The 27,016-nt window shown below is 31.6% G+C and overlaps 2 protein-coding genes across 2 annotated transcripts; one reads left to right on the top strand and one right to left on the bottom strand.

Annotated features, from left to right (window-relative positions):
- Positions 1 to 7,553: 7,553 nt before the first annotated feature.
- Positions 7,554 to 10,312, top strand: LOC145129954 (putative mitochondrial-processing peptidase subunit beta, mitochondrial). The gene is made up of 9 exons (XM_079064795.1): positions 7,554 to 8,335; positions 8,473 to 8,637; positions 8,738 to 8,875; positions 8,985 to 9,136; positions 9,243 to 9,351; positions 9,435 to 9,533; positions 9,621 to 9,686; positions 9,771 to 9,878; positions 9,957 to 10,312. The coding sequence occupies exons 1-9, from the start codon at positions 7,670 to 7,672 to the stop codon at positions 10,041 to 10,043; spliced, it is 1,590 nt and encodes a 529-aa protein (XP_078920921.1). The 5' UTR covers positions 7,554 to 7,669; the 3' UTR covers positions 10,044 to 10,312.
- A 2,154-nt stretch (positions 10,313 to 12,466) lies between these two features.
- BGLU40 (beta glucosidase 40) lies at positions 12,467 to 19,860 on the bottom strand. The gene is made up of 13 exons (XM_079064348.1): positions 19,468 to 19,860; positions 17,929 to 17,995; positions 17,511 to 17,569; positions 17,321 to 17,396; positions 16,903 to 16,974; positions 15,284 to 15,371; positions 14,934 to 15,189; positions 14,013 to 14,128; positions 13,593 to 13,816; positions 13,368 to 13,399; positions 13,157 to 13,259; positions 12,971 to 13,079; positions 12,467 to 12,879 (listed from the first exon to the last, which is right to left on the bottom strand). Exons 1-13 carry the CDS (start codon positions 19,603 to 19,605, stop codon positions 12,705 to 12,707), a joined length of 1,515 nt encoding a protein of 504 aa, XP_078920474.1. The 5' UTR covers positions 19,606 to 19,860; the 3' UTR covers positions 12,467 to 12,704.
- Positions 19,861 to 27,016: the final 7,156 nt, after the last annotated feature.

The raw sequence follows: 27,016 nt of genomic DNA, 5'->3' as shown, positions 1-27,016 counted from the left end.
GAAAAGAACAATTAGAATGGAGAGAGAGAGAGAGAGAGAGAGAGAGAGAGAGAGAGAGAGAGAGAGAGAGAAATTGTTTGCTTTAATGCTTACGCCTGAGTAACCAATTGAAACCACTTGGGTTGTGGTGACTTGGTAAGACATGTGGAAGATATGGTTGATAACCTATTGACCCATGTTCAAATCCTGGCACCACTCAGCCCTTGTGGCCATGAAGGTTCGCCTGCAGTGACTCCAGGGCATGAGGCAAAACCTCATGTTTGCAGCGGGGATTAGTCGGTGCGCGAAAGCTGGCCCGAAAACCCTCGTTAGGGAAGTTCCCTTTCCAATTGAGCCTCAACAACTTTCTCGATAATAGATTTGGGTAGGTGATGTTATAGAGATTTTCACAGTAATAAAGGGGAGTCACCATTACTAATACCACCGTCATTTATGCGACTCATCAGAAGAAACAATAGAACATCTCTTGATATCTTGCACATTCATGGTATCGATTTAGAGTCAAATAGGTAACTACTGTGTCTCGGATAAAGGAATTAATCAACCAACATTTAAAAATCTCTTAAGGATGCTACATCCGTTAACCATATCAACAAAAGACAAGAAGATGTTAGCACAATCTTAATTGCTTTTTGTCGGCTTATATTGGAATCTAGGAACTCCAAAGTATTCGGTGGCAAAACAACTTCTCCACCAATGGTATCTGAAGAACCAAATACACTAACACATGTTTGAGTACATGGGGTATAAAAAATACTTTAAAGTGGAATTTATGGTGTCTTTTTTTCCAAGCATATTTCATGTGAACACTAGTGAGAATTTACCCATGGCGCCTTCTAACTTTAATTAAATCATCACCGTAAAGAAAAGCTAATATATTATCATGTATTTTTTTTGGTCATTTTACATTTATAAAAAGTTTTTGCTAAACACTTCAAAGACTACTTAACAATTTATTGCGTTTAAACTTATTCGTTTTTTTAAATACTCATTTCTGTTACAGTATAAATTAATAAATATTTTTACTAAAAATACAATTTATTTTCAAACTCAATACAAGACTCTCATAAATGATGAATGAAGATAGTCTAAATTCCGTGTGTGTCTATATATATATATATATATATATATATATATATATATATATATATATATATATATCAGGTGGTGCCCTTCCTCTTTGAGGTCGAGGGTTCAAGTCCCGTGATGGACATAAGTGGAATAGGTGTTAGTTTAGAAGTAGATTATATTGTATTTGCTGGTTCAAAATATATATATATATATATATATATATATATATATATATATATATATATATTCATTTAAGTTTTTTATATACATATGACATTTAAATTATTTTTTATATACATTTGTGTTTTTCTTTTATTACATATATGACCCTTAAATCTAATGGTCATATGTGAAAAAAATTAATGATCATATGTAAAAAAAACAAGTTTAAGTAGAATAATTATGTTTCTAAATCGTTTAAAAAACACTAGTTAATCTGTTAAAAAATAAAAATTTTATTTGATATTTGATAAGGTTTTTATAAAAAAAAACATCAACCAACTTCATATTGTTAAAATGTCTAAACTGATATATTTATAAACTAGATTATGACCCGCGTTAAACGCGGGGAACGCATAAATAAAATATAAATGTATATAGATATTGCAAAATAATTATAAAAAAATCAGAGTTATTGGTATTATTGAAATGTGTATAAAATACACCGAGGTTGGTAAATATATATAGTCGTTGAAGGGCCTCTTTGTAGACAACATTTTTTGTTTTATTAGTTGAACGACCTTCATCGCCACAAAGTACCTTCAAACCTTTTTTACTTGTGACACCGGAAACAGCTACATATAGTTAACCATGCGGGGGTTGGTGTGTGTGTGTGTGTATGTTTGTGGGGGTGGGTAAATGTGGATATGGGGTGGATGGGGTGATGAAGATGCTGCTGGGGATTCCAGTGTAACCGGTGTTTGAGATCTTGGACATTGTTAAAGAGATTTATTAGTAACAGAAAAATGGGAAACGATTACCAAATTGAAACCCTAGATTTTGGGATGCTATTGCTACTGGATCTGTAAAGGTAAAGGTAGTTAGAAGAAATGGAAACCGATAGTGCCACGTGGTCTTAGGGGGGGGGGGAACCCCCCCCCCCCTCCAATATTAAATAAAAAAAAACTCTAACAAAGAAATATAAAAATATTTATGTTTGCTCGATTTAGATATTGCCCATGATTTATTGAAAATGTCAAAATACATAATTGGCACACAACTTACTTGTTATTATGAGACGAATTAAACAATTTAAACACATGATGATTTTTTATTTTTATTTTATGACAATGATAAAATAATGGAAAAATGAATGCTTACTTCAAGACATTTGCGGACGTTTGAGTAAGGTCTATGGTCTTAACTGCCGAGTATTCATATCTTTCACATATAGCTATTAAATGGTTATTCAAGATGAATTAAAAGTTCATTGCTATTTCTTGCCAATTTAGAAGTATGTTTTGACCATTTTTTCATCAGATAAAAAACATATAGGTTCTTTTAGTATTACTGCAATCCTACTTTCATATAAAATTACTTTTTTCGCATTAGATCAAACTCGGTGTTTTTAAGCATTATTATCATCCTATATTATACATTCTTGATAGTTCTTAAAAGTTCGTTGCAATTTCTCATTTCTTTTTGAAAGTTCATTGTTATTTCTTGTTGCTTTTAGAAATAAGTTTTAGACTATTTTTTTGTATGAAACCAAATTCGAAGGTTATTTTTGCATTATTACCATCGTATATGTTACATTTCATTTTTATTATTTGAATATAGTTTTTGTAGTTCAAAACCGATACGAATATAAAAATAATGACTACATATTAACCGACTCTCTATAATGTATAATTAAAAATCAAGACACTATAATCATAATTTATCGATGTTAGTTAATATGTAATTTATTTGGGGATGAGGTTAGTTTTTGGTTATTTATTTGGGAAGTATAATATGTATTCTGCATTACAAGTGTTTATCTTTTAAATTTAGCATTTATTACTTTAGAATTTTATTTTGGCTTGAAATAACCATGATCATCCCATATTTAATATTTTTCTCTTCTTGCACCTTTACTTCCTACTGACTTGCATTCACTAAATCAAGATTTAACATTTTTTTAAAACAAATATGGAAAATAAACTATTAAACTCAATGGATATGCTAAAAGAGACATGAGACTTGCCTTTTGTGAGATCAATAATACCAAATTGGACCACTTTCTGCAAAATAATTTAAGAACCGAAGAAAACCTGATTGCCCAGATATCTAATATCATTATTTAAGTCATAACCTGTTATATGCCGACAAAATTGAAATTTTCAGCCAAAACTCTGTTACATGCCATCAAAGTTGAAAAAGGATCCTTTAAAGTTAGATTATGGTATTAATTTAAAAAATTGTCTTTCACTTTTTGTTGGATGTATTTTTTTGATGACAGGAACAATTATCAGTCCAAACATAATCCGTAAAATCCATCATTGCCAAATCATAGATCGCTTCATCAACAAAATAGAATACCACGGTCGTAGATGATAATCCAGTTAGAACATCTTTTTCTAAAAGATCAAGAAATTGACAATTTATTAGAATCTTATCACGCTGATAAAATTCATAACAAAGTGACATAGATTGAATCGATAGTTTACAATAAATATAAAAAATGAAGCCCTATCAGAGATAGAAAAACCTGAGGATGAGACAAAAAAAAACATGCAACACTACAAAGTTGCAAACATAAAAAACACATGATGCTAAAAATCTAGAAAAAAAAAACCAAAATTTATACCTGGTTGTGAGGTGAGCGTAGAGAACTTGTGTGAGATTCTTTGAGACATTTCGTCAAACACCTAAGGCGTCTGTTCTAATAACCCATATTTTGAATGTAACATGACAAAAAAATCCAATGTTACAGGAAAGTATAGAAATGAACCAAATTAACATGTATTTTAGATTATACAAATTATTTTGAACAATGTTCCTTCAAAAATATACTTATTTTGTTTCATACCTACATACAAAGTTAAATAAAAAAATGTTAATTGTAATTATGCCATTTGATTCTACAATCAAATAAAAAAATTCTATAATACCGTAAATATGATATTCAAGGAAATAAGATCATTCCTAGTTTAGATTCTAACTTCTTAGCCTACTTTTGATATGGTTCATGTATTAATATTTAGAGAAACCGGTAGGCATGAATGTTGATATTAAGTGTTGTATATTGTTGTTACCGATAAAAAACTAAGTTGTAGTTTAAATTAAAAGTTCTTTTTTCATGGTAAGTATGTTGCTATAAATTGTAAAAAAATAATATAACTATTGCAGTTTGTAGAGGTTGTTGAGTATCGAGTCCAAGTTAATAGGTTAAGAATTTAATATGAAAAATTATACATTTTTGTTTTCTTTGACTTAATCTAGACTGAATGATGTTATATGAGATTCCAAAAATAGAAACATAATTTTGTTAGTCATAGAAAACAATCTTTGAAATTTGTATTTCCTGTACAGAAACATATACAAATTAGAATAATTATAGTTTAACCCTTTCTGGATTAAATTGTTTATAATATCCATCTCCTTAATAGTGAATAAAAGATAAATTAAAAGGCATTTACAACACGAAAAAATCACAACAAGTTACTGTTAAAAATGTTATCGTAATGTACTTTACACGTACATTCCTAAAAATGGTATAATATGAAGTTATTATATTCGACAATAAGGTCAGAAACAGTAACTAAGTTGAGATAATCAAACAAACATAAATAGTAGCAACAACCGATTCGATCCATTTTTAAATTAAATTACCAATTTACCCTTCTGATGAACATAGTCCATACTAAATTAATGATTTAGCCTTCAGATAAAAAATGGAAGTATCATGCTAAAAGAATCATTTTAGTATACGTGTCATCTCAATATCTAGTGTTGAATTTCTTTTCCAGCCCAATGCTTTTCTAGTTTCCTAAGTTGAATTACCCTTTTGCCCTTATGTTTCCTTACTTAAAGGTTTTCTGCATCTAATTTGCAATTAAATTAAAATAAATCACATAATTTTAGGAGTTTATTGATACCTTCAAAAAGGTAAATTCGAATATTACTTCTTTATTCTATCACAAATAAATATACCTTTCTGCCCCCAAACCTTAAAATCGTACTTAACATTTTAAAAAAATCCATCCAAGAATATCAATAACCTTCAGTTATGATTTCAATTTAAAATTAGAAATGTTGTAATTCAACCATCATATTAGGATATTAATTTACATTCAAACACTAAAAAAATATCTCTTTATTCCTATTATACCCTTATCCTCCATTTTCCATTCGGTATTACCATATATTTATCTTAATAGATTATATGAGTTCTATATCAAGATTGCAATCCCTGTAATTCAGCCAACAATTTAAGATATTATATACAATCAAAAACAGTAACCAGGTTGAGATTATTAAACAAACAGAAATAGTAGCAGCTCACAATTTGATCAATGTTTAAATTAAATTACTGATTTACCCTTCTGATGAACATTATACATACTAAATTAATGATTTACCCTTCGGATAAAAAATGGAAGTATCATGCTAAACGAATACACAAAAAAATTGATTACCATGAACAGGAAAATGGGTAGGGTGCATTTGCCATTCTATCAAAGTACTTTGCTATATTGTGTTTTAACTGGTTTCCATCAGAGTACATTATTTTTTTTTCTAGATTAAAGGTACGTAATATAGTTTCTTATTTCTTTGAAAAATTTCAGAAAAGTAGTTAATCGATTTCATGTAAGCTGTGACAAAGAATATCAAAATATATATGAATACATATATTTGATACAGGAACAAAAAATAATCGAAAAAAATATAAAAAAGCGAAAGAAGGTACTGACCTTCTAGTGCACAACAATAAAGGTTTGAAGCAGAGAATGATGATGGAAGTGATAAACAATAAGAATGATGTTGTAGGAGAAGGTTTGAAGAAAAGCAACGATCGAAAATAAATGTGAGCCGCAAATTCAATGATGAATCGTATATGTATGTGATAATTTGAATCTGATTTTTTGGTAGTAATGGTTTCCTAATAAAATGGATTTTATATTAATGGTTTGCTAATATAAACGGATTTATATTAATGGTTGATATTTAATGTCTTAATTGAAATGGTTTTCAGTAATATGTTTTTAAAGTTGACTATTTTAAAACCTTTATAACCGGAAATTCAAGATTTAAAATATGAAAAAATTTAATTAAAATTAAATACATTCTATTTCAATGGATTTAAGCTAATTTTGTTTGACAATTGGAAAGCTTTTATTGGAATTAAATACATTCCATTTGGGGAATATGATGTCACCAATTTGATCTAAGGGTGGAAAACATAAGATTGAAATACAATCAATGACCCAGATTGTTTCAGATGATATCATAAGATTTTTGTTTTAATATATATTAAAGATAACATAATTATTGATATGCTTATTTAATGAGTTTTTTTAAAAAGAAAAAACTAAGCAGGTTTGAATTTTGAAGCCAAAAACTATAAATAATGGAATTAAATTATTAACAATATTAATTAGGGTTAATGATGGCATAGATCGTCAAAAGATGTCTTGAAGGAGATGCTTGCTTCAGTTTGTAGGGATTTGTGTGAAGCCAAAATAGAGGTGTGATAATTGGAGATGCAAGGAAGAGGCAATACGCAAATTCTAAGAATACATGAGCAAAAAGGAACCACCTCATGGTGCTACATTCTGTTATAAACACACAAAGCATCAATTGAAGCACAACCATTGACATGAGGAAGAAGAGGATTAGGGAATTCTGGTTTAAGAGAAAAAATAGAGGAGAAAGATGGGGACGGCTATTCATGTTTTTGGCTAGATTTATGGAGAAACTGATGTCTCATATATAAATAGAATGATATGCTTCAATTAATAATATAATTACTAATTTTAAAGATTCTATAATTAAATGTAATTGTGCCCGAATTGTGAAATATATTTTAGAAAGTATGAATAGATTCTATAATTAAATTTGAATAGATTCTATAATTAAAGATTCTATAATTTAATGTAATTGTGTTTGAAATGTAATTGGTAAATTTAAAGATTCTATAATTAAACGTTTGAATTCTATTTGGAGAAAATGATGTCATCAATTTGATCTAAGGGTGAAAATCATATGATTGAAATACAATCAAGGACCTTGATTGTTTCATTGGTGAATTAATGATTTTCTTTTAATAATATTTAGAGATGAAGGAAAATATATTACCGATAATAATTAATTAATGATAAAGTATTAAAAAAACATGAATACATAACATAGAGCAAGGCTTTTAAAAAAAAATGCTTTATATTTTTTAGTTTGTTTTTGGAGAAGGTAAAAAAAAAAATAAAAAAAATAAAAAAATAAAAAATAAAAAAAATAATCTCAAAGAGCATAAAAAGGAGAAATAGGGTCGTTTTTAGCTCCTCTTTATTCACTTATTACATAACCTTCGTCTCCATCGCACGCCCACCCTTCCCCCTTGCCCTAATAAGCTCCCAATCTCACTTCAGATTGGAATCGCATCAACGCACATCCACCAGCCATGGCGATGCGCCACCTCCTCAAGCTCTCTCGCCGCTCTCACCGAGCTTTAGCAGCCACCACCACCATCTCCAGATCCGCTTCAACCGCCACCGCCGTCTCCAGCGTCTCCGACACGCCCACACCAGCTCCACCACATCCTCATCAAATGATCTACGATCGCGTTGCCGAAGAAGTCAAATCGAAGCTCAAGCGACTCGAAAACCCCGACCCTAGGTTCCTCAAACACAACTCGCCTTACCCTACCCTAACCGATCACACATCTATCCTCACCTACCCCGAGACTCGAGTCACCACTCTTCCTAACGGTCTCCGTGTTGCCACCGAGTCTAATCTCGCCTCCCAGACGGCTACCGTTGGGGTATGGATCGATGCAGGGTCAAGGTTTGAGACGGAAGAGAACAATGGTGTTGCTCATTTCCTCGAGCATATGATATTTAAAGGGACATCTAAAAGATCGGTTAGGGATTTGGAGGAGGAAATTGAGAATATGGGAGGCCATTTGAATGCGTATACCTCGAGGGAACAAACGACTTATTACGCCAAAGTAATGGGCGGAGACGTGCCTAAGGCGCTTGATATTCTATCGGATATATTGCAGAACTCGACTTTTGATGAAAGATTGATCAATCGTGAGCGTGGTGTTATTCTACGTGAGATGGAAGAGGTTTGTGTGTTTGCACTCGTTTTTGCCTTAAATTCATTTTGTTTTTTAGGCTAACATTAGAATCAGCACTCAGTTCCAACTACAGGTATAGGATAATCATGTAGAGGCTGTTGTACTGAATGTATATGTTATTTCAGGTGGGAGCACAGACCGAAGAAGTAATCTTTGATCATTTGCATGCTACTGCTTTCCAATACACTCCCCTTGGAAGGACCATTCTTGGACCTGCTGAAAACATCCAGAAGATAACAAAGAAAGATATTCAAGATTACATTTCAACCCACTATGCTGCTCACAGAATGGTATTCAACTCAAACTTTAATCTTTCTACAAACCATTTTTAGTATAGTTGGGTTGTGAAGTTATTAATATAGTATGATGTAAAAATGTTATCTGTCACAGGTAATTTCAGCTTCTGGGGCTGTTAAGCATGAGGAACTTGTAGACCAGGTGAAGAGCATGTTCACAAAACTATCAGCCAATCCCATGACCACAACACAATTGGTAGCAAAGGAGCCTGCAATTTTCACTGGATCAGAGGTTTGTGTTACAATTTTGGGGTCTTGAAATCATGACATTTGAACGAATAATTCTTTTCCTAGATTAATAAATTAAAGTGTTTATGTTATTTAAACTCTGAACTAATCAGGTTCGTATGAGGGATGATGATATGCCTCTTGCTCAATTTGCTGTTGCCTTTAATGGAGCATCATGGACAGATCCTGATTCTATTGCTTTGATGGTGATACAAGCTATGCTTGGATCATGGAACAAATCTGCAGGAGCTGGGAAACATATGGGGTTGGTTTCATCTTCTTTAATCTTCAAACTTCTCTTATTTTTTTAAACCTGTAAATTTGTTTTTATTATTTTAGGGTCAGTTATTAAAATCTTTAATTGTTTACAGCTCACAGCTTGCTCAGTTGGTGGGGATTAGTGAACTTGCAGAGAGCATGATGGCTTTTAACACAAACTATAAAGACACTGGGCTATTTGGTGTCTATGCTGTTGCTAAGGTGAATCTTTGTTAATGAAAAAAGAACAATTTTTTTTAATCTTTTTGAATTAAAGATTGTGAATTATGTGTTTTTCTTTGTAGCCTGATTGCCTGGATGATTTAGCTTTTGCAATAATGCAAGAAATTAGCAAACTTTGTTACCGAGTCACAGACGATGATGTTATTCGTGCTCAAAATCAGGTAATTTGAGTAGTCTGAGTTTAATCATTATTTCATTATATATAACAAATTTATAAAATTTTGGAGTTTTTTTGTAACTATTTGCAGCTTAAATCTTCATTGCTTCTTCACATTGATGGAAGCAGTCCTATTGCTGAGGACATTGGACGACAGGTACAACAGATTATATTTTTTTATAAAATGTATATTTATTGTTATCGAATTAGTTTTTAATGATTTGAAATTTAATTTTTGCAGTTGATTACTTATGGACGTAGAATCCCATTTGCTGAGTTATTTGCAAGAATTGATGCAGTTGATGCTGCCACCATCAAACGTGTAGCTAACAGATTCATATTCGACCAGGTAATTAATTTAATTTTCAAACTTAGCCCCTGTTGTTTCTTTGTTGTTCAAATTTGACCCTCCAAGTAATAATTACAGGACATAGCGATTGCAGCATCAGGGCCAGTGAAGCTATTGCCAGATTACAATTGGTTCCGTCGTCGTACTTACATGCTCCGTTATTAGGCGCTTTTGATTTATTTGTGGTTGTGGTCATTTATTTTTACCATGAAAAAAGAAAGCATGAGGCATCATATCATATGCTTTGCTAGTAATGTCCCTCATTTGTATGATGGTGGGTAAGACACAACAAATTTTATGATTTCTTTCCAAGCCAGAATAAAGCCAAGGCTTTTTTTGTATTGCCTCTGTACAAGTTGAATTTTTCGCTTTATACAACCAAATGTATACTGTGTTACTGATTTTCATTTTATGATTTTTCTTTTTTGTGTCAACTGTTCTTTTGAAGAGGGGTCTTTCAGCAATAGGTTGAAGGTTTAAGTCTCATTTAAAACAAATGGTCTAGTTTTGGATTTCAGGTTGAGGTTGAGTATGTTTGTTATATGGAATAAAATTGGATGAGGCAAGTCAGGATAAAATCAAACAAGTTTGATTCCTTTGGTCAGAAATTTAGAAGTTTATGTGTTTATTGTGTTAAACCGGAGGTTTTTAACTTGGAATTAGTATTTCCAAATAGGGTGTACTATCTTTGAATAAGGCCCCGTTTGATAGTTGCTGACTGAGAAAGTACTGACTGGGAAAGGTCTGTATGGGTAAGAAATCCTGACTGAGTAAGAAATCTTGTTGTTTGATTGTACATCTGACTGAATGTGCTGAGTGATGAAAAATAACCATTTTACCCTGTTATATACAGTGATGGATTAAGTTGCTGAATAATTATAAAAACATATATATTGTCATACAAAATGTAAATTACACAAATAAAAATGCCATACAAAATGTAAATTAAACATAAATCATTTAATATCCAAATAAAAACATAATGAAATTTAAAATAACATAATAATTTAATGTAAAGTAGGTGAAAGTAGTCGATTTGCAATCTGATCATGCAAAACGCGCATATATTCAACGGCTTATGGATCCCATTCTATGTCTTGTATGTTTTCTCTATCAAATCCTCCACCTTGGACGTCAGGAGTAACCATAGTGTCCTCCTCAAGTATTTCAAAGACAAGATCTTTTTTCTTTTAATTTACCAAAAAATACAAAAACAAGGCAAATAATATGTATATACTGGTAAATAAAAGCTCCATCAAACAGCAATGCCACTACCTTGTAGTGGCAGCAATAAACAACGCCCAGCAGAAAGAAAAAAAAAAGGATGTAATATTCAAGCAAATAACACTTTAAAAGTCAAAAAAAATGTATATATACTATTGATTACCTACTGAAATAACCTACTGAAATAAGTGGTTTGTAATCTATTATAGATATGGAATCGTCTATACACTATGAAATATTCTATGAAATCAATTAATTTGTAAACAAATCTACACCCACTTAAATCAATGAAATTGATTAAAAATAATGGTGTATATGGAACATATCTACTGAATCGATGCTTTATACATTGCATAAAAGATAAGATTTTTTATTCAATTTCACCGGTCGATCGATCCCAAACCCAAAATCAGCGTTCCCAAACCCCAAATCGGATTCTGAATTTATAGATTATACATAAAAGGAGAATATTCTTACCTGTTTTTGATGAATTGTAGCGGTTGAATGACAAGAAATCGAAAAACTAATCGGAGATGGCGAGCTCTTGTTGGCCGGCGAGATGGTGGCTACACGGTGGCGAGATGGCAGCGACCGAGGTGATGGCATCGACTTGCAAGATGGAAGCGAGCTGGGGGAGCAGCGTCGCTGCGAGATGGAAACGAGCTGGAACCTGTTGACGCTTTTTTTTTAGGTCACGAGAATGGAACGATGGAAGAAAGAATTCAAGGGCAGGATTGTCTTTATTCCCAGTCAGCATATGTTACAAAGCTGACCGGGTAAGACTATTGAGTCAGATATCTTTCCGAAAAAGCACACCATCAAACATCTAAGGTCTGACCGAGTCAGCCCAATTTGCTGACTCAAACCCAGTCAGATGGGTATCAAACGGACCCTAAGTTTTATGTTTGAGGTAAAATTTAGACGTTAGGAAACTTGAAATGTTGTAGAAAATCCAAAGCTCCAACTAGCTTTTAAAAAAAATGAAGTTGAGGTGTTATTCTTGAGAAGTTTAAGAGCTTAGCCCTAGATTGAACCCCTTCGCTTCATTTAAATGACTTTTCTTCTCCAATTCAAGAGAAATTGAATTGGAGAAGAACTAGTGAATCATTTCAAGTTCTAGCATTAGCATCAAATTCAAGTGTTAAAGCTTTTAAGCTAGTCTTCTACTCCATGTTAATGCTACTAGCATGTATTTGGAGATAAAAGCTGCAGTACTGTTTATTACAACATTACCTCATTCTCATATATAGTACTAGTATTTATTGATTACTACAATTCTACAATCACATGTATTCATATATACTCACCTGTACTTCAAACCTAATAACTTAATGTAAATTCTTAATAGTTCATCTCACAAATGATAATCATAACGAAAGCAATAAACCAAACATAGTGTTAGATGATTGTACAATCAATAATATACTTGCTTCATCAATCCAATGGCTATAAATTATGTATATATGCTCATTTTCCTACCTGTATACAACAAATCCAAAACAAATGCTTCACACATATTCTTTTTCATTTGGTAATATCATATTCATAACATTCCTATCGAGAACACAAGACCCTCAAATGATCCAAAAGAATCTTAATCTTCTAACCAGAAGTCAAGAAATTCTTGAACCAAATAGCAGAATCTTTGGCATATCTTTTCAACTTGTCATTATAATCAACAAAATAAAGTCCAAATCTTGAACTGTATCCAGCAGCCCATTCCCAATTGTCCAATAGAGACCATGCAAAATACCCCTTCACATTGCACCCATCTTCCCTGCTCATTGTTACCATTTACCAAAAAAATAATATTATTAAATTGATAATTATATTGTTATTAAAAATAAATAAAAATTGAATCGGCTTACTTAATGGCAGCTAGCAAGTTTGTGAGATAGTCGTTATGGTATTTCACCCTTTTTTCATCTTTTAATGCATTCTTGAGAGAGATAAATGGGCTGTTTGCGTCATCCATCCCTGTGTGAACCAAAGCATATTAGATTATTATAAGGTACAGTTATCCATAGACAATTTTTTTTTTTTTTTTTTTTTACCATTTTCAGTGATAATGACTAGAGGATTCCCATATTTGTTCTTGACGTAATTCAGTAAGCTTCTTAACCCTTCTGGCACTATGTATAACCATATAGAATTTGCCTACAAAATACAACAAATCAAACCACTAATGTTTCTACACTATAGTTATCAATAAATAATTTCTGATTAACAAAAGAGGTCCAAAAAAACTTATAAAAGATTATGTACCCGATCGCCCATGGCTTTCCCGTCTTTCCATGCTAAAAAGAGTTAAAGAAACGTATTTTTAGATCATCGGTAAAAATGATATATTACTATAATACAAAGCTTAGACTTCATGATATATATTGTTTGAGTTGTACGATGCAACTCAACAATATATTCATATTTAAAAAGTCTGGGCTTTGTACTAGGGTTTAGAAAAACCAAAATAGATGTTTTTGAACGACTTACGAAGTGTAAGGGACCCTGAATCTGCTAGAGAGTCATTAAGCAAAACGCCAATGACGCTAGTGGAGTTATGCCATGCGTACCAAGTTGTGTAGTGATTTATTCCAACAAAATCTATCGAACCCTTTAGGAGATACGATTGAAGTTTGGAAAATCTTGGTAGGCGGTCTCCTACTCTAGTCCTCATTGAGCTTGGGTAATCTCCAAACATTATAGGATCAAGAAACCTGTTTTTTTTTTTTTTTTTTTAAAATCTGGTAAGCTATATATGAATGTTTCTCTTTTACGTAATGCAGAAAAAATGAGTTACCAGAGGAAGTTGAGAAAATGAGACTTTTTAATTAAGTCCTAACATTTTATAAATTTGTCATTATTTATTTTTATTTTCATTTTAGTAGGTGGGGATTTGTTAAAAAAGTATACCATCCCAATTGGAAATCTTGTGCTCGTTGCGTCGCGTCAATATCCTCGGTTTTATTTGAACCTGACACGTACCACATGACATCAAATGCGACCCCAATGCGCCCATTTTGCTTTGCCTACATAAACAACAAAGGACATGATTAACCGATTCAAATATTTGTTATAAACATGACTATGTTGTTTTTTTTTACTTAATGGACTTAATAGGTACATGACATTATCTTGTAAGCTGTATACTAACGTTTCTTGTTAATTTAATGTAAAAGAGTACGACTTAATAGAGAAAACAAGAGAATTGGGCCGTTTCGTATTAAGTCGTACATTTATAAAATTTATTGTCATTTATTATTTGGCTAAATACAAGAAATAACAACATATTTTTTTACTATAGCATCCCACTTTCGTTTTCTTTCTATCACACAATATTGCACTGTCATTTTTTTTTTCTTATTAAGACATTATACTCTATAAAAATCAATGTGATTATAACATAGTACATTAACTTTTATTCTTATTAGGAGATTAGGAGATTTTATTTTAAATATTGTACCATTTCTACCCATTTATGGCAATTGAAATTGTTTATATTTGGATGTAATAGCTACACATTTATTTTAAATACTCTACCCATTTAAGGCAATTGAAAACTGTCCTTTTTATATTTAGGACATTATATTATACTTTAAATATTCTACCCATCTATAGTGATGAAAATTACTTTATACTTGAATGCCATAGTTACACATTTATTTAATTTTTCTATACTTTAATATTATATCCATTTACATCAAATGCAAAGTGTTTTATATTTCGATATCATGTCTACAATTAACTGGATTAATTTTTCAAACTAAAAAATCAAAATAGAAATATACGGAAGCTATAAGCAACAAATAAAGAAGGATTATCAAGATGATGTACCTTGTATTTTCTTTTGTAGACATCAAATGCAGCTGCGTGTGAAAGAAGAACATTATGAGCAACAATGTAGGGTTCAGTCGCCGAGTTTCCAGCCCTACAAAACAATCGAAGAAGAATGGAGCAACGACCAGGTGCTTGAAGCCCTACATCATACCCTTGAACTGTAAAAGTATGAGGTTCGTTAAACGTCATCCAATTCTTCACCCGATCCCCAAATTTCTCAAAACACGTCTCCGCATACGTCGCAAAATCATTACTGCGTCACACAATAAAACCGAAAAATCATATGAAATCATAAACTTTTGGAGTTTTTAATTTGAGATGATATAGTAATAAGTAAGAAATATTACATGATTCGGGGGTCGAGCCATCCATTGTATCTGTCTGCCAAAGCTTCAGGAAGGTCCCAATGGTAGAGGGTCACGTATGGTTCGATTCCTAGGCCAGGTTTAATTTCAAAAATACTGTAAGATTTTAATTATATTAATTTAAAGAAAATGTTTTTTTTTTGGTTGTGGTCAACTCTTTTAAAAACAAGTGATAGTTATGAATTTTTATGTTTATAGAAGTGTTTAATATATATATATATATATATATATATATTTTTTTTTTTTTTTTGAAAAGTGTCAAATTATAGTATAAAATATAAAAATAAAAATCTAATAGTCAAGCTATTCGAAGTAGATTTTGTATTATGAGTTTTTTTTAGAATATAAACAATGTTTTTTCTTTAAAATGCTATAAGTCAAATGTTATTAAATGCTTTTAAAAACTCATCATCAAACATATCCTTAAAGTATTTACTGGTTTATTAGAACTCGATACCAATTTGTAAGTATTTTTATTGGATGAAATAAAATAAAAAATATTTATTGATTTGAATAATGGTTTTTAATAAGTTGTTTATGTTTTTAGGTGTAACCCCTCTCTCTCTCACACACCTTTTTTTGCAGGTTAGCCAACAAAAATTGAGGTGGTATGGATATTTCGAAATTAGATTACCATAATCAAAGTAATAATGGTAAAGTCATTGATCCCTATAAGAAAATAAAAGGATAATATGAAACTAGACATGAATTATTTTTTTATTTTTTATTTTATTTTATTTTTCTTCTGAAGGTATAATTTCATATGGAAGACAAGTTAGCTAAATATCATGATGGATGGGTAGCAATGTAGCATATCACCCTTTTATGTTTTGTTTTTGTGTTTTATATAATTATATGTTTTGTATGCATTGGTTTATGATATTTATTGTTCGCTTATAGGTTTTATTTATTTATTCATAGTTTTGTTTTATTGACTTATTGACTTTTTTTTCTATTTTTGACTCGGGTGCAAGTTCTCGGATTTATTTTATTCTACTATGATTTACTAATTTATTTTTTACTACTCATTTTGACTGACTCTCCTAGTTTGCATCTTTTATAAGTCCTTATTCTAGCCAAATGTTAAAGGTCATGTTTTGTGATATAGTCCATTTATCCATGATTGGATACATGATTGTCGACGTTTATCTCCAAACTCTTATTTTAATGATATTCACAAAATCTGTTGTTGTTGTTGTTTAATAAATTGTTTCTTTCTAATTTATTATATCCAAAAAACCAAATTAGCATTTTACCATTCTTTTAGTTTTATCCCTAAAATAATACTATCATTCACAACCGTATTTTTCCTTTTCCATCCCAAACAAAACACATACCAATTTACATTTTACCCTTGTTGTTTTTAGACGCTTTTATATATAATTATATATCAACATAATCTGTCAAATACTAATAGATAACTCATCAAATTATCGCGTTTGGTATCATATGAGTTAGTTTAAACACTTTTAAAATTCTGTTTTAATATCATAACGACTAATAAACAGTTTTTAAGGAAACATAAGCTATTTTAAATAAAGAATCACAAACACCCAGTTAATGTAAGAAAAAAATTTGAAAGACACGAAAAATATACATACCGTGGGCTAATAAAGAGTTGATAAGAGTGTTGTAGTGATCAATTCCAGCCTGGTTGATTGCACCACTACCATCTGCCGACACAAAAAAACCAATTAACCTCATGAATTTAAAGAAGGATAAAATACAATAAATAGTATGTGTTTTATTTTTATAATAACATTTCACTTAGGTTTGTTTTTATTTCAATATTATGTTTTAAAAACTATATTTTCTTATAACAATACCATTCAAAATTTCAAATAGAAAACAATTTGGACCATTAGAATAAGTAAAAATTTCAAATTATAATATCCGAATAAAAAAATTAAACACATCATGTTATAATTAAGTAGAATTTTTTCAAAAAAATCTATAGAAATAAAATATTTTATCAAACACAAGTAATCTTTAATATATATAAAGTTGAAAACTTCTTACTAGGAAAAATTCTTGGCCATGAAATTGAGAATCTATAAGCATCCATGCCCATATCCTTCATCAATTGTATGTCACCCTGCATTTTATGTTCTATTAAATGTGATTGTGTTTGCATTATGAATTGGAAAACGAAAATGAAACTTTAACCCCTTTAATATTTGTAGTGTTAAATAGAAGTAAGATTACTTGCCTCATATAAGTGGTATTGATCAACTGCAACGTCAGCATTACTGAAATCAGTTACTTTACCTAAAAAAATTCAATGTCAAAAGAGTAAATTCACATCGGATGAATTGCATATAAACCCCATAAAGTTTAATTATTTTTTTCCTACTTAGAACCTTGGTTTATTTTCTAACTCATATATTACAAAGCTTATCAAGAAATAAGATTACCATATACTTTTATAATTGATAACATATAGGTCTTTTTTGTTCTTATATTTGTTATAACATAAGAAGAAAAATAGTCTCAATCTCCAAGACATGCATCCGATTTATCCATTTATTTATCAGTACAGATTAAATGTAAATATACATATATATTATATGGATCACATCAATATTTATTGTTTTACAAACTTCTAGTGGACAACATAAAAATGTTACCAAATGTATGAGCAAATTTGTCCCAGATAGCTGGACCCCTTCCATCTTCCTTCACAGCTCCTTCATACTGTAAACAAGTAAATATATAAATAAATAAATAAATAAGAAAAATATCGTATCAACAACCATTGTATAAGTTTAAGTAACAAAAAAATATTTTAATAATCCACATAAATGTATAATACCATAACGACACAATTTAAATGCATATTGTCGTTTTTAATATAGTTCTAGACTCTAGATAAACAATACTATCAAATCGTAGAAGATAACCCTATCCTTTCCATAAATAGAAGCATAAGTGTGCATCATGTGATCTAGTCATTGTCCACTTTTATCAAGAATTGTTGTATAAGTGATTAAGTGGTTGAAATTGATAAATTGTCTACTACTTACGTATTTAAAATATATTTTGGTGATAAAATTAAAATTATTTAAGAAAATCTATTAAATTAAGTAAATAATTAAACGTAAAAAAAAATCAGTATTTCCCAAGATGGAAACACTATCCTTTCTATGTACGCACGGCAATACGTATACGGAATCAATATAAGTGTTGTTTATAACTTTATATTCTATTATGTATTTCAAATAAATTGATAAATCTAAGCGTAAAGAGACAAAGATCTAGCATCATAAATGTCTAATGTTCTTGAGTTAGAGTCATATTTAAAGAATAAAGACTAAAAAACAAAAATACACACCCACCTAGGAATTGTTGCTTTGATCGAAATATACCAAATACCATCTAACAATAACAAGAAAGCATTCCTAGCAATATAATAATAATAACAACAAAGTTATAATAGAAAATGTAATATTTTTCTTAAGACATTACAAAATGGAAGATTTTGTGGTAATGGAAGTTTGTAAATTGTAATTTTATTATTTTTGGTTCAAAATTAATAAAACAAGAAGAAAACAGAATCGTATGCGTCCTTTTCATGGGATTAGATAACTGCAACGGCAATACATCATATTTTATAGTTTTTGGTAGATATATTTTAATTCTATTATATAGCAAATATTTATACGTCAATAAAATTTTATGGTAATATTGGTATAGGTATCTTCTTGAAAATAACTCACCCACGGTAATATTGGCATATGTATCAAAAACAATTCATCCCAAGTAGAAACAAATTCAGTTCATTTTCTCAATATATTCAATGTAACCTTTCTATGCGATTTCTTGGGTTTTTTCTTAAAATTAAATTAAAATTTCGTTAAAAAAATATATGTAATTGCTAATGGAACCGATTCTATCAGTTCTATCGCCATTCTAGAATCCAAAGAACTGATGTAATCGGTTATAGATCCCGGTTTTAGTTTGATCAGAACCAGTTTCATGGAATTTGATTGGTTATGACTTATGTATATTCAGGATAGAATAGAAATTTGATATTTGTTTAGCTTTTAAATCAGAAAATATATGTATAGAATTAATATTATACATTAAATTCAACGTAGAAACCGCGTATGGCTATTAATAGATGAGTGCACTATTATTTACTATTAATATTTACAAGAAGAGGAAACCTGATAAGCAGAAGATGCGGTTCCAAAAACAAAACCATTTGGAAAGCTTTTTCTGTTAATCTCAGCAGCAGAACATCCATGGAAGAAAAGCATCATCCCTAAAGCTAAAAATACAACCATTTTCATCCTCAACAGCATTAATTATTCCTCCACCTGTATGTTGATACCGATGGATGGATGGATGGGTGGTTTATAAGAGGAGATTGATAAAGAAAGTGGTGGCGGAAGGCGGCGGATGAAGGAATCGGAGAAGAGTGTAAATTATGGAGATTGGTAGAAATGGGAGAATGTTTGTGGGTTTTGCACCGAGATTGGTGGAGAATTTATACCAAATCGAAGGAGAAGGAGAGAGGGAGGTTGGGTGTGGTGTGGTGGTGGGGCCGTTAGGGTGGAACTGGTGCTTGCCGGAATGTAGGAAGTCCTAGTTTCACACTCTTAAAACACTAATTGACAAAAAAAAAATATTCAAACATGTACTTTTTGTTTTTCTTTATTATATAATAAATAATAATATATATTTACAACAACCTCAAAATGTATAAATTGTTACTAACTTTGTATGTATATAAGAGTTTAAAATAGATTTATGATTTTTAGATTGTCTCAAGAAAATACAATCCTTTTTAATAAGATTTCAATCTAGATTTTCTTAATTGCTTAAGACCACATTTGTAATAACAGTTTTAATTCATGAATTTGTTTTTATCAACTTGATTATTAATCAAATGCTCATATATCATAAAAATCTAATAGACCAACAACACTACAACTTGGTGGTTGAAATATAAAATTCTTTAAAAAAAAGTCAAAGGTCCAAACGTAAGTAGTAGTGGGTCATTCTAATAGATCCTTACTCCGGCACAGTCGTTCCATCTCATATTTGGGCCAAACAACTATATGGGCACGACTCATAGCCAAGTCTGGAACTCGATAAAGGTGCCAAAACATCTTGCCACATGCCTGGTCGTGCAGAGCGTGAACCTCACACAACCTTATTGCAGACAAACATCCGAAAAAGAGACAATACTATGTGGAGACACGTCAGAATCTGTGTTCTTACCAACATTATAAATATTTCATCCTCCATATGAGGTATCAACAAGCGACAATTTACTTTCAAGTTCTTTATATGGTTCTCATACACTCTATTGATTATGGTTGACCAAAATATTGTCTTTGTGATCAACATGTCTTTGAACAATTAGCTAAGTAAGAAGACTCTAAGCTCTTTATACATCCATTTATAACACTCTCCCTCCAAAACTTGGATGCATCACTTAACACAATAAAAACATTATCATTGCTATGAGATTTATCCTAACATGACGTATAATAGGGTGGGTTGGACGTGACCTCGAGATGGTATACTTTTATCATTATATATATATATATATATATATATATATATATATATATATATATCCGGTAAAAAAAAATTTTGATAGGAAGAATTTTTTTTTTCGGCATATTTTTTGGAGAACAAAACAAATGAATAATTAGATGAATAAAAAATAACATGATTCACAAAAAACAATTCATGAAAAAAATATTTCAATGATTCATTTTTACGATGATCTTGTTGATATTCACTAAAATTGTCATAAAAATGAATTTTTTTCTTAATTTATTTAAAAATGAATCATGAATGTGTTTTTTTTTTGGGAATTTTTTTCTTATGAATTATCTTATTTTTGAATCATCTATGTTTTATTTCGTTTGTTTGCTAAAAAATATGTATATTAAAAATTTCTTACATTCCTACCAATTTTTTTTCTTATTTGATCTTGATTTTATATATATATATATATATATATATATATATATATATATATATATATATATATATATATATAATGGAAAAAAGAAAACATTTGGCCTATCGATCTCAAAGCGTATAGAAAATAAGTTACTTTTCAAATGGTTGAGGGTTCAAATATGGACAAATGTATTGCTATTGTTTCGGGTTCATGAATATCTATAGGATACGTTTAAAAATTTGACTAAAGATGCCTAATAAAATTTCACGGGTTTGGAGGTTGTGCGGAGGGCTAATGTCATAAAAGCCCTTAAGTTTTCCAAAAATTATCGGTTTTACCCTTTGACATTTTTTAGGTTCGGTAATGCCTACTATTTATACGAATTGTGTCAAAAGTGTCATTTAGCAGGTAACCAACCGGTTACCTGTTGCAAGTGAAGATTGTTCCCTCTTCTCCTTCACACTCACGTACACACATACAAACGCACACTCCAAAATTGATTTGCAGGTTTGTCTCGTGAAGCTTTCTAACACACACATGCACCAGAATCGATGGAGGAATGGATTATTGGGAAGAACGATTCTATTTGAAGCCAAAAGACACTTGGATTTGAAGTCTTGTGTTCGTTCTTCTCCCGCCACTTTTTTCTTCATTATTTTCATATTTGGAGTTGTTATGTGGTATGATGCTTGGATTTGTCTACTCAACAAGATTTTGGCGATTAAACACCCACCCTTGATAATGACCCATAGAGTTCACCGGAAACTTGCAACTTGATTTTCACCTGCAAAACTAAAACTAAAACCTAGATTGAAATATGAAACCTGCAACCTAATTTCCCCCTTAAAATTGAAATCGAAACCCATATTCAAATATGAAACAGTCAACTTACCCAGACCCTCGCAACTGACCTAGGGAGTTAACAAGTACCAGGTTTCAATCGATACTTAATGCATCGATCTTTCTTTCTCTGATTTGTTCTGCTTCAGTATAGGTGTCCACTTCATTCACCACCATCATCAAACCCTTCCACTTCGTTCCATCAAAAACCACAACCAAAATACCACCCTTATCCCTCCAGCCAGATATCACCATCACACCCCCATCTTCACAGCCATCATTCATTATTTTCACTTCCACACCCAAACCACAAAATCACACCCGAATTCTAAAATTAGAAAAAAAGGAAGGAAGAAAAACTTGCTAGAAGAACTAAATACATCCCCTTTCGCCTGCAAATCAAATTCACGAGTATTGAACTTCTCAATTTCTTGCTATGTTTCAATTTTCGTATGAGGTTCGATTTGGTACCTGTGATCGAAACACAAAAAGGAGAAGCAAGGTGTGGGTTGTCATTGTGGCTGCGTACAAAGAAGAGGGACTACGATTTGTTTGGTGAGTCTCGACTGATTTGTTTGGTGAGATGCACCTGTTATTGATTGAAGAGAATAAGATGGAGAGTTTGTGCTCTTGTGTTGCTATAATTTGAAGAGAATAGGGAGAAGAAGAAGGTCATGTCTGGTTCGCATGAGGAGAAGAAGGTCAAAGGAAATACGACATACGAGAGTGGGGTGAAGAGGGGTTACAAGTTATAAGGGGCAAGGTTACAGACATGGGGAAGGGTGTGAGACCATTCAGTGTAATTTACTCTAACCCCTCATACAAATGGCATGCCACCTGTGTAGTGACCGGTAGGTTACCTGCTCAACCTATAAAAAGGGTAAACATAAAAAAAATTGTTACAAATGTTCGGTTTTACTGAACATAAAAAACGTGAAAGGGTAAAACCAACTTTTTCTTGAAAACTTAAGGGCTTTTATGTCTTTAGCCCTTGTGCGGATATATGCCTATCTATTAATAAGCGATATCCATCATATGTTTTAGGTATAAAAAACACAAACATATTCATGCGACTTTATTTAAGCCAAAATGTTATAATTGATATTGATTGCAGAGAGAGTTCACTTTTGAGAAGAAAAGCAAGATTATACTTTTAAGAAAAAAATTGTTCTTGTCTGGTATAAAAACTTCAAAAACATATTTTTATTTTGGCGATTGAGATTTAAGGTAATTAATTATGTACACCATTCGGAGTACATTTGTGCAATTTATGTACACCGTTCGGAGTACATTTGTGAATCAAATATTTAACGCAAATTTTTTATTTTTGTGAGAATTTTCTTGTTTCGAAATTTTAATCATTGAATCTTAATTTAAATGTTAAAAGGGTATCATCTTAACTATTTTAATAAAATAACACTAGATCAACGGTTACATTTTCATTATAAATCTTATAAAATAAAAAATTACATAAAACAATAGATGATATTTTCTAATTTATTTTAAAATCGTCATAACTGAAATTGAAAAGTTATAAGATTAATGGTTTTTTACTGATTAACTTTAACAATAAATAAATTTAAGATGTAATAAAACATCATGCATAATTTTTTTCATACCAACCCCCTCTAAAAACTGAGCATATGAGTATGAGGAAGAAACTTTTGTATTTTTTGTATATTAAATCATAAATTGAGTACAAGTATACATAAAATACATGAACTAACTATCCTTAAGATAAGGAACTGATAAACTTATACAACAATTATACTTATCATATCTTTGAATATGAATCTCGCCAACACTCCCCTCAAGGTGGAGAATGTATATCCAACATTCCCAGCTTGTTAAGAGAGTCATAAAAAATTCTTCCACACACAGCTTTTGTCAACATATCAGCCAGTTGATCTTTCGAGGCAACATGAGGAAGTTCCATTGTTTTCTTCTTGAGGTGATATTTAATGAAGTGTCTATCAATTTCCACGTGTTTAGTTATGTCATGTTGGACCGAGTTGTTTGCTATTTTTACTGTTGCTTCATTGTCACAATGTAACTGAATGGGGGTCTTTAATCCTATACCCAAGTTCCCAATGATTCGTCTTATCCAAAGAAGTTCACATATACTATGCACCATTGCCCTTAAATTTGCCTCAACACTTGACGTTGAGACCACTTTTTGCTTCTTGCTCCTCCATGTAACAAGATTTCCTCCAACGAAAGTGAAGTACCTAAACGTGGACTTTCCATCTGTCCGACCACCACCCCAATCAGCATTCGTGTATCCAATCACCCCGTGATCTTGATTCTTTCCAAAAAAATAGACCTTTTCCTGGTGAAGACTTGAGATACTTCAATATCCTATACACGGATTTCATGTGGTCTTCACTTGGTGCATGCATGAAGCGACTTACTACACTCACAACATAGGCTATACTAGGACGAGTGTGAGATAAATAAATAAGTTTCCCCGCCAATCTTTGATACCGTTCTTTATTGCCAGGAACTTGATCCGGAAGAACTTATAAACAATGATTCATCTCTATTGGAGTATCAATAGGTCGACAATCAAGCATTCCGATTTCAGTTAGAAGATCAAGAACGTATTTTCGTTGGCACATGAAAATTACAGCTTTCGGTCGAGCCACCTCGATACCCAAGAAGTATTTTAGGTTTTCAAGATCCTTTAATTCAAACTCTATAGGTAGCAATGCTTGAATCTTCACCCTCTCTTCTGGATCGTTTCTAGTAATTACCATATCATCAAGTAGACGATAAGTGCAGTCACTTTTCCATTCCCATTTTATTTTACGAACAACGTGTGATTAACATCACTTTGAGTGTACCCATTCTTCTTCATGAAACTCGAAAAACGACCAAACCATTCCCTGGGTGACTTTTTTAGTCAATATAATGCCTTTTTCAGTTTACACACCTTTCTGTTACAAGTGATACCCGATGGTGGATCCATGTAGACTTCTCCTTCCAAGTATCCGTTTAGAAACATGTTTTTCACATCGAATTACTTTAGTGTCCAGTCTTGATTTGTTGCAACGGACATCAAAATACGAATTGTATTGATATTTGCTACTGGGGAAAAAGTGTCTCTATAATCTATTCCATATTTTTGTGTATACCCCTTAGCCACAAGCCTCGCCTTATACCTGCTTACGTTTCCGTATGCATCAAGTTTCACTGTATAATCCACCTACATCCACTAGTCTTCTTCCCAGGTGGGAGATTTACTATCTCCCATGTTTGATTCTTTTGTAATTCTTCCATCTCTTCGTTCATGAAAATTTTCCATTTTTCTTCCTTTAAGGCTTCTTGTACACTGTTAAGTATGGAGATTGAGGACAATTCTCCAACCATGGAAGCATGCAGACCTGTAATACAATGTTGTGATACATAGTTACTGATCGAATACTTGGACTTTGCATTTAGATCTGGTTGATATTGTTTCTCAGGTATTCCTCAGTTACTCCGTTTTGGAAATCTTGGTTCAATTTAAGGTTCACGAATTCCTTCACCTTCATGTTCCTGCAAAGAAAAACTAGATGTAGTATCTAGGTTGTTAGATACATCATATATCTCTACATCATTAATGGTGATGGATTTGGTTGTTGCGGTGGTTGTACTATCCCCCCCCCCACTTCGAACACCTCATCATCATTGTAACGACCCAAAAATCAAGGGTAAAATTTTCATTTTTAATTTAGCTAAAACATTGATACCATTTATTTCAACATTTCAAATCATCGTTAAGTAAATTATTTATCAGAGTTCATCCCAAAATCATTCATTGCGGAAATCATAGGTGTGTGTACTGCGATCAATCTGAGCCCTTCTTTTCCAAACGATGATACCTGAAACCAATAAACAAAACTGTAAGCACGAAGCTTAGTGAGTTCCCCAGAGTATACCACACACACAATCCACATATCACATATCCTGTTAGCTAAAAAAGCTACCTGTATCACATATCATGCTAGCTACAGAAGCTACACATAACACATAAACCATGCATAAATAAACCTAGGAATGCCATGGGCTACCCCACATGGTCTTACATCCAACGTGCCATGGGCTCCCCCACATGATCTTTACCTAGGAATGCCATGGGCTACCCTACATGGTCTTGTTGGATTAATGTCTAAGTCCATAACGATATTTGGTATGTACTTGACCCGACCCGGCATGGTCCATTTGGGTTGCACTTCACCGGCACAATTTATATGGATAGTCTTTTGAGAATAGTATATTTATGATTTATATTAATATATTATAAGTTCTAATATATTAATATGGAATCATATTATTTAATTAGTATTGATCAAGAATTAATTTAGAATTAATTAAGTGATCAAAAAGAACTAATTAAATATGGACTCTTATATATATGGAATGGGCCAAGTTCATTTAGGTTGGGCTAAGCTTTCATGGATGGTCCATGGAGCTTTTAACCCATGGATCCTATGTAAATGAAAGGTCATGGGTATTAGGGTTTACATGGATGTAACCCTAATCCTCCATAATATATAAAGGGGTCATTGGCTCACAAAATTGGCACAAGTGTGTGAAATAAGAGTGGGCCGATTTTAGTGTGCATACATATTCTCTCAAGTTCTTCCAAGGTGTTTTGGTGATTTGTGATTCCATTTGAGGCTTCCACACTATTGGGGCTAAGCTCTTAAAGCTTGAAGACATCAAGCTACATCAAAAGGTATGTCATCTAACTAGAACTTTGTAGTATAGGTGCTTCATAATATGCTAGTTAGGATGAAACCTTGGAATAGTTAATATTTGCATGTATAATAGAGAAAACATAGATCCAAGGTTTATAGGGTTGCATGTACACCATAGGAGTGTTAGAATACTAAAACCCAACAGTGGTATCAGAGTCATGTGTTGTTTTCTGTTATATTGATGCAAATGTTTTATTTTCAAAGTTGGAA

This window comes from Lactuca virosa, chromosome 8 (genome assembly GCF_052849685.1).
Source record: "Lactuca virosa cultivar CGN04683 chromosome 8, Lactuca_virosa_CGN04683_v6, whole genome shotgun sequence".
NCBI classification, from domain to species: domain Eukaryota; kingdom Viridiplantae; phylum Streptophyta; class Magnoliopsida; order Asterales; family Asteraceae; genus Lactuca; species Lactuca virosa.
This window is presented reverse-complemented; position numbering and strand designations above follow the sequence as displayed.

What these genes read in the sequence shown, in the direction of transcription:
- LOC145129954 (XM_079064795.1), top strand. Translation starts at nt 7,670, where the DNA reads ATGGCGATGCGCCACCTCCTCAAGCTCTCTCGCCGCTCTCACCGAGCT. An exon ending in TTATTCGTGCTCAAAATCAG is followed by an intron (nt 9,534 to 9,620) that starts GTAATTTGAGTA and finishes AACTATTTGCAG; the next exon opens with CTTAAATCTTCATTGCTTCT. An exon ending in CTGAGGACATTGGACGACAG is followed by an intron (nt 9,687 to 9,770) that starts GTACAACAGATT and finishes TAATTTTTGCAG; the next exon opens with TTGATTACTTATGGACGTAG.
- BGLU40 (XM_079064348.1), bottom strand. Translation starts at nt 19,605, where the DNA reads ATGCTGTTGAGGATGAAAATGGTTGTATTTTTAGCTTTAGGGATGATG. An exon ending in TGGCTCGACCCCCGAATCAT is followed by an intron (nt 15,190 to 15,283) that starts GTAATATTTCTT and finishes TGTGTGACGCAG; the next exon opens with TAATGATTTTGCGACGTATG. An exon ending in TTCAGGGTCCCTTACACTTC is followed by an intron (nt 13,400 to 13,592) that starts GTAAGTCGTTCA and finishes AACTCTTTTTAG; the next exon opens with CATGGAAAGACGGGAAAGCC.